The sequence below is a fragment of the Genypterus blacodes genome, unplaced genomic scaffold (assembly GCF_046128005.1).
Source record: "Genypterus blacodes isolate CSIRO-AG114 ecotype Tasmania unplaced genomic scaffold, CSIRO-AGI_Gbla_v1 ptg000067l_1, whole genome shotgun sequence".
Lineage (NCBI taxonomy): Eukaryota > Metazoa > Chordata > Actinopteri > Ophidiiformes > Ophidiidae > Genypterus > Genypterus blacodes.
Genome location: NW_027466879.1, coordinates 16,750,056 through 16,757,926, shown reverse-complemented (window position 1 = coordinate 16,757,926; position 7,871 = coordinate 16,750,056). Strand labels below are relative to the sequence as shown.

The window sequence follows — 7,871 nt, the reverse complement described above, 5'->3', positions numbered from 1 at the left end:
GTGTGTGTGTGTGTGTGTGTGTGTGTGTGTGTGTGTGTGTGTGTGTGTGTGTGTGTGTGTGTGTGTGTGTGTGTGTGTGTGTGTGTGTGTGTGTGTGTTCTGGTAATCCTCACATTGTGGGGACACCGATCTGTTTACTCAGTCACACTTCAGTAGATGTATTTAGTTACGTTACACGAGGCATTTCGCTGTGTGACTACAACTTCCGTTGGGCAGCCTTTGATTTGAAATCGCACAGGAAGTCGACTGTATCGTTAATGCTATTGCAGTTGACTAAGTCCGAAGTCATCGTCAGAGTGCAGATAATATGAAGGATGACCCCACAATACAGCGAGGTATTAAAAATGTTTGTGTTCAGTGTTAGTGTAAAAAACACCAAATGAAACCCGACAGAGCTTAATGCGTTATGAAGAAATGTTTTCAGGAAACTACATTGATTTCTCATCGGATCCTAGCCAAACCGCGTGTTTTCTGTGGCCGAAAGTAAACAAGCTATTAACCTAGTTAACTAACTAAAGCAGGAACTTAAGTTTTCTGTCGCACAAACAAGCGTACAAGCGCTCGCTCCGCAGCCCCAGCCCGTTGACTATCTCTTTCAAGCTTACGGGGAAAATCGGGGCTACAGTTGCTTAGCATCGACATGCTACGGGACGCTAACAGCTGGTCCCGCTTGTAAATGCGTCCATAGTTACGCTCACGCAGGATCTCCGCACACGATCGTCAGCAGAAGTATAAAACTCGCCTGTGCGAACGTCAGCGTTACGGTGTCCATTGTGACAACTACTAATCTACACAGTGTATGCAATGTAAGAAATGTTAAGTAAGTGTAAGTAAGAAAAAGCACAGGGGCTGCCGCAACAGGCCGTCACTCACGCGGCGCCATCACATGCTGAAGGGGAAAGGGAAATCAAAGTTCCGTTAAGGTTCCGTTAAGTTTCACAAGCTATTGATGGTCAGTCTGGATCAGTGATGTTAACAAACACAACAGTGAAAATTGCCCTGTGTTTAATTAATATATTAATTAGAATTTACCTATAATTTACTTGTTAAAATGATGTTTGTCAGACCAGTGTCTTACTGCAACTACCAAAGTAAAAGCAATCACAAAAAATCCAGTCTACATATTTGTGAACATTTTTACTGGTGGCTGAAGAAACAGCTAATAATATTAATATAGAGCACAATAGGCAGTCCCCCCATTTAAAAGCACAGATGGATGAGCACAATACAAAAGATCGCTGTATGATCAGATGTTTAAATTCATGCATTCTGTTGGAAATCGCGAGCTAAATTAGAGCAAAAATGTGAAATGTGTCATTATCCAATGTGTTTTCAGATGACTAGCATTATGGCTAATATCATGGCAGTGGACGACTCCCATCCCTCCTCCCTGTCAGAGAGTAAGATGGATGATTCTACAGGTCCCAACAACTTTCCTCAAGAGGTACAGTCATTTTCATTTCCTTCAGATTTAATTCTACAGTCTCTCCTCTTCATGTTTTTGTATTTTGGGTGTTTTTTAGCAGCTAAAAGGAGAAAGGAAGTTTATTGTGATGAAAGTCTAGTGTGAATAAGAACACCAAACAATTTAATGTAATGCATTTAGAAGGTTAGTGGTAGTGGAGTATTTAAGGCAGATTCTCAGGGATTTCTTTCTTGGTTAATTATTACTCTCTTCTGGACACTCACCACGTCCCCACACCACACCTTCACTCAGTGTCTGAGTAGAAACTGTGTGTGGAAAATTCCTCAACTGCTTTCTGTCTGTCTGGTCCCCACAAAGCTTGTTTTATTCATGATGTGTGGAAGAAGATAGAGCTTGGCTGGGCAGAAAGGAGTATTTGTTATTTTTAATATTACTGTTCATCTGTTGTTGTTTAATTGCATATTCCACGACATAAAATGTTGTTTTACTGTTGCTGTTATTCGCAGATTGTGGCAGAGTTCCAAAATGAAACTGAGATCTTTATACCAAGACTGAGACGGACTAAAAGTGTCATTGTAAGTTTTTGATTAAGTGGAAAAAACAAAATAGAAAAAAATTTACTGTATTGAACTGGGAGTGTATTTAGAGCTGCAATCAATAATTATTTTATGATCTATTGTTCAGTGGATTTTATTATTTAATGATTAATCATTTGGTCTATAAAATACCAGAGAACATTGAAATTATAAATTTTCTGTTTATTATAATGCTAACAGCGAAAGAAGCAAATTTGCAACACTTGCAAAACCTCCAAAAGTAATGACTTGAAAAATGACTTGAACGATTAATTGACCGTCAAAATAGTATAATAATAGTATATAATTGTTTTACTGTCAATTTCCTGATCAATTAATTATCTATTTGTAACAGTTCTATTTCTTTACTTTTTTCTTTTTAGATGAAAGACACAGTTTTTGAAGGTTCTGATGAACTATATGACTCTACAGCAGAGAGTGCAGATGATTACATCCCAGATACCACTTCCGAAAGTGACAACGACAGTGATGCTTGCCTTAACCCAAACTTAAGGTCAAAACGTTGCTCTCTTGATGACATACTGGATGGCTCAATGAGTCCCCCTGTCTGTGACACCCAAACACCAGAAGACATGACCTTTGACAGACACAGCCTTACACCTGAAGCCGCTGGAGCAGAAGAAGAACCCTGTCCAAGTCAGAACATAAATGAAAACATAGTTGTTACTGCATGCCAAAAAAGAAGTGAAGAGAAGAGAGTGTACGACAAGAGACATTATTGCCTGTATTGCTGTAAGCCTTATGCTAAGATAACAAGGCATCTAGAACGGGCACATGAGAATAAATGCGATGTGGCTAAAGCTCTAAGCTTTCGAAAGGGTTCAAAGGAGAGAAAAAATCAGTTGGATTACATTCGGAAAAGAGGAAACTATGCTCACAATGCTGCTGTCATGGAGTCAGGAAAGGGGAAACAAGTGCTATTTAAACAACGACCTAAAGAAGCGCAAGGAAATGACTTCATGCACTGTTTATACTGTCAAGGACTTTTTACAAGAAAGGTCATATGGCGACATATGCGTAGTTGTACACTTAGATCTGGATCAGTCGCCCCCAAGCCAGGAAAGAACCGTGTTCAGTCCATGTGCATATACACAGGGCCAGTGCCTTCACACATAAGTAAACAACTGTGGGGCGTAATTGGTGCCATGAATCCTGACCCGATCACAGATATAATAAAAAAGGACCATGTCATCATTGATCTTGGGCAGCACTTGTTAAATAAAGATGGGACATCAGCAAAGAATCAACAGTGTGTGCGAGAGAGGATGCGAGAAATGGGAAGGCTGATTTACAGTGCTAGGAGAGTCACCTCTTTTAAAAAAATGGAAGATCTCATAGATCCAAAGAAATACATGGAGACTGTTAAAGCTGTCAAGTTTACCTGTGGGTATGACAGTGAATCAAACAGGTTCTTGAGTCCATCACTAGCAAACAAACTTGGGAATTCCCTACATAAAGTAAGCAAACTCTTAAAAGCTCAGGGTTTAATCTCAAACAACAAAGAGCTTGTGAAGAACGCCAGTGAGTTTCAAGACGTCCATCAGGAAAAGTGGAATGAGATGATTTTGGCTACAGCATTGAGGAACATCAGGGAAGCAAAGTGGAATGTGCCCGCTCTCATGCCCTTTACCGAAGATGTCCAAAAGATGCATGCATATCTCACTCAAGTGCAAGATGAGTGGTACAAGTCACTGTCTGAAAGTCCCACTACAAAAGCCTGGATAGAGCTGGCAAAGGTGTGTCTGGTCCAGATCATTCTCTTTAACCGGCGCAGGGAAGAACAGGTGGCGAGCATGCCCTTATCTGCAGTTTTAACAAGGGACACTTCTGATCCACATGATGATGTGGACTGGGCACTCTCCGAAGTAGAAAAAAAACTCTGCAGACACTTCTCAAGGGTCGTCATCAGGGAAAAAGGTGGTCGTCCGGTTCCAATTCTTCTGACTCCAAAAATGCTGAGTGCTTTAGAACTCCTTGTTAAGCAGAGAGAGGCTTGTGGGGTTCTAGAAGACAATCGTTACATGTTTGCGAGACCAGAAGCTATGACATATTTCCGAGGTTCAGACTGCATCCGTGGGTTTGCAAAGGTGTGTGGTGCAAAGTGTCCCAAGGCACTGACATCTACCAGGCTGCGAAAGCATGCTGCAACCCTTTCAACAGTGCTGTACATGATAGACACAGAGATGGACCAGTTGGCTAACTTTCTTGGACACGACATAAGAGTCCATTGTGAGTTTTATCAACTCCCTGAGAAGACTCTGCGACTCGCCAAGGTCAGCAAAGTTCTGATGGCACTCGAGCAAGGACGATTAGCTGAGGTTCATGGCAAGAACTTGGATGAAATTGGGATCGATCCAGATGGTGTGCTATTTTATTTGGCTTTTTTGTTTTTTTCTGTGTTTACCATCTATTCATTTTTGTTTGATTACATTAGTAAGCTGTACTTTGTATGACTTCCACAGAAAAAGTTCTGGACAGTGATGAGGAAGACGGGAGCGTACAGGAGGGAAACTGTTCTACTGTTGATGGTATGTAATGTCAGTAAGATAAATTAAAACAAGGATAAATTATTGTCATTGCAGTGTGTTTTCATAAAATGTGCATATCAATAGAGTGGCATGTGGACTTACTGATTGGGATTTAAAAGCTACAATGATGTAAAAAAACAAAAAAAAACATAAAAAAACATAATTCACGGTGTTCTTAAATCATACTCAACATACTGTAACTCCATAACAGTCTTTTTTTTTAAAGTGGGTCTGTTTCTTGTCAAGTTTAACACTTAACTATAGCCTTCTCAGGTAAAATAAACCTCATGAGTTGGTTGGTTCTTGGTTCTTTGTGATGGTGATTTGTTGTACACTAATTATCATAATCTTCAATATCAGGAGTCAATAGAAATAAATAGGCACATAAATAATTCATTCATCAGTTCAATAAGTAAATATACTTACAATTACACATTGTACAATTGTGTATTGTCAGCAAACTATGGGACATGTAATGTATACACTATCTGTCTGACTATGTCATTATTTTCCATAGAACCATCAACACAGGAGACACTTCCTACTACAGAGAGGAATGAAATGCCACTATCACCACGCAAGAGACGCAAACCACCATCATTGGATGATGAGATACCTTCAGGAGTCGGTGCTAAGAGGCCTTCATCCACAGGTGAACTCTTTTTTATGTCAATAATTATTAATTCTTTCTTTTTACAGGTGCACTGTCAGTGTTCAAATGAAACTAGAAATGACCAAATGTTGTAGTGTCAATAATAGCAGCCAGGCCTTACACATTTGTAATTTTGTCACTGAAATATTCTAATTATCTCAAAATGATTTTGTTTTTCGCTGTTTCCCTATTGAGATGCTACCACCAATAACTTTGTGATTTGCACACTTTGCCACAGAACTTCGTTCTGCTCTCAAGATCACGATGCTCAGAAACCCTTGATACCGTTACTTTGTTGTTGCTAGAGTGTACTAGGTACTTGAAATGGGACTAGTTACAGTAACAGTTCTAATAATTGAAATATCAAACAAATGTCGATAAGAACATGATAGATACTGTTACTTCCTGAAAATAGTTTGAAAAATTCTTCTAGCCCTTGACAATGTTCAGATTCAATTATTTCTTTTTTTAGCAAAATATATATGTCTTATAGGAAAAAATAATTTAAAAAAATACTTTTTCCCTAGTTATCATTTCATATCAAGTGCCAGAATGCACAAATCAGTGTTTTATTGACAATGTAATTCTATTTATAGGTAAAGTGCAAATCATTTTCACTTAAACTGAAGGTGCTGGCACATTACTGATAAGGATTAAGAACTTTCAGAATTCCAGCACACACTCTTCCTTACCTTTCAATCACAAATTTGTTTTTCTGACCACTTTAAGGTGAAGCTACACAGAAGAAGAAAATGCCCTGGCAGCAGACAGAGGTGCAGTCGGTGGAAAGGCACATGAATCGATTCATCACATCTGGTGTTGTACCAGCAAAGAGTGACTGTGAGAAGTGTTTAAGGGCTGAACCAGAAGCTCTTAAGAACCGGGACTGGCAGAACCTGAAATTCTACATTTATAACCGCATTAGGAAATTTAAATGTAAATAGTGTGATTTCCAACTTCCTGGTATGGCAGTTTTTGTTTACCTTTCACATGTTGAACTTATTTCCTACCTTTTTAAAACCATTTGAACATTTTGCATAATTTTTGCTTTGCTCCGAGGTGCCAATAATAGCCCACAATGTCAGTTGTTTTGAAGGAAACATTTGTGAAAGTTTTGTTTATATTTTTTTAAATGAGGAATCCCTTTTTCAAAACTCAAGCAACATTTTGGTTTGAAGGTTTGGGGGTTCGTTTGGTTTAATTTGTGAGTTTGTTTGTGAAGCGCACAAAAAAAACATTCCAAAACTGTACGACAGAGAACGGGCTTCACTGCAAGAACATTCCAAAACTATTTTCATTCCTTGTGAAAATAGTACCACACTCTCTGTCATCTCATTAACATCAGAACAGACTGAATGCATGTGAAATACAGATGAGATGGGAATGTGAAGGGGAATTGTGACAGTGATATGTGGACAGACAAATGGGAAATATGATAGGTATAGTATTGGTAAAATAGTAAAATAAGTAACTAATTATAAATGAGATTAATATGATGTGAATTTATTAGTGTGAGCTAGACACTGATAATGTATACAGCGAAAATCATGCTTATGTTGCTGAATTTAAGTGCATTTTGATACAAAATGTGAGTGTTGGATATCAACATTTTGTAATTGTTCACACAAAAGACTCTTATTCAGCTGGTTGGGGTGGAGAATCAGCCATGTGGATAAATGTTGCTGATAATGTAAAACATGAGAAGCTCTCGGACACTTTTATTTTGTCAAAGTAGCTCTCAGAGGCAAAAAGATTGGAGACCACTGTGCTACATCTTAGCTCCTGATGCTTGATAGAGATTGTTACAGGACATAACAAGCTTCAGAATGCTGGTAATATCCCTAATTTATACATTATTTTGGCGGAGTTATGGCTGATAAGAATGCAACAGTTACATGACGTCATGAACAAGCTGCCGTTTGTCTTTCAAAAGTGAGCAGACCATTAAAGTGCTTATCAGACTGTTTTCCTGGTTGTCATTGCTTTCAGTTGTTGCTAAGCTAGTAAATGTTTTTTTGGTGGTGAATTGACAAGACAATGGCAATTGTTTGTGATTACAACAGGTATGAATTTGTGGCTTTTTACATGTATCTGTGCCACTGTGCTACTCCTTTTGAGAGTGTTGTTTCCATATGAGTGGGTAGATTGCTTTATTGATCCAATCATCTGGCGCATGCACAGATCTGTGACATGCGCGTCCCACCACCAGGGAGGCTTGCTGCAACAGGTTTTAAACCATTCTAACAATGATTATGAGGATTTACTTGATATAAATGCATGTCATTCGTCATTAGTAATTCACTTGATGCAAGGTCCCCACTTATCACATGGGAATGTTGGTTGAATTATTCAAATGATGTTTTAATGAGGTCCCTATCAGTCATGTTCACTATATTTCTCATACATTCTCAAAAAGCATTGTCCAGCCATTACTTCATCAATTCTGGTATTTGAACTAGTGTATAAGATAACAAAAATATAGCTAGCATACCTGATACCTTATTTCAAGCCTATAAAGCCTTTAGAAAGGGTGGTACCCACATGTGATGATTAGAAAGTCGGTCCCCATCCAAAATGGAAACCTGTGTGTGCGTGCGTGCGTGCGTGCGTGCATGCGTACGTGCGTGCCCGGGGGGGCTCTCCTATTTCCCTGCTCTGCGGCTGCTGTA

At 38.9% G+C, this 7,871-nt stretch overlaps 1 protein-coding gene across 1 annotated transcript; it reads left to right on the top strand.

Annotated features, from left to right (window-relative positions):
* Window positions 1-252: 252 nt before the first annotated feature.
* On the top strand, window positions 253-7,222 carry LOC143004999 (uncharacterized). Its single transcript, XM_076156225.1, has 7 exons — window positions 253-335; window positions 1,337-1,444; window positions 1,933-2,001; window positions 2,385-4,383; window positions 4,485-4,550; window positions 5,068-5,202; window positions 5,932-7,222. The coding sequence occupies exons 1-7, from the start codon at window positions 315-317 to the stop codon at window positions 6,144-6,146; spliced, it is 2,613 nt and encodes an 870-aa protein (XP_076012340.1). The 5' UTR covers window positions 253-314; the 3' UTR covers window positions 6,147-7,222.
* The last annotated feature ends 649 nt before the right edge of the window (window positions 7,223-7,871 follow it).

Bases quoted from the DNA above. Each gene is read 5' to 3' on its own strand.
- LOC143004999 (XM_076156225.1), top strand. From the start codon at position 315: ATGACCCCACAATACAGCGAG. The intron at 2,002-2,384 runs GTAAGTTTTTGA...TTTTCTTTTTAG, and splicing joins GACGGACTAAAAGTGTCATT to ATGAAAGACACAGTTTTTGA. The intron at 4,384-4,484 runs GTGTGCTATTTT...TGACTTCCACAG, and splicing joins AATTGGGATCGATCCAGATG to AAAAAGTTCTGGACAGTGAT.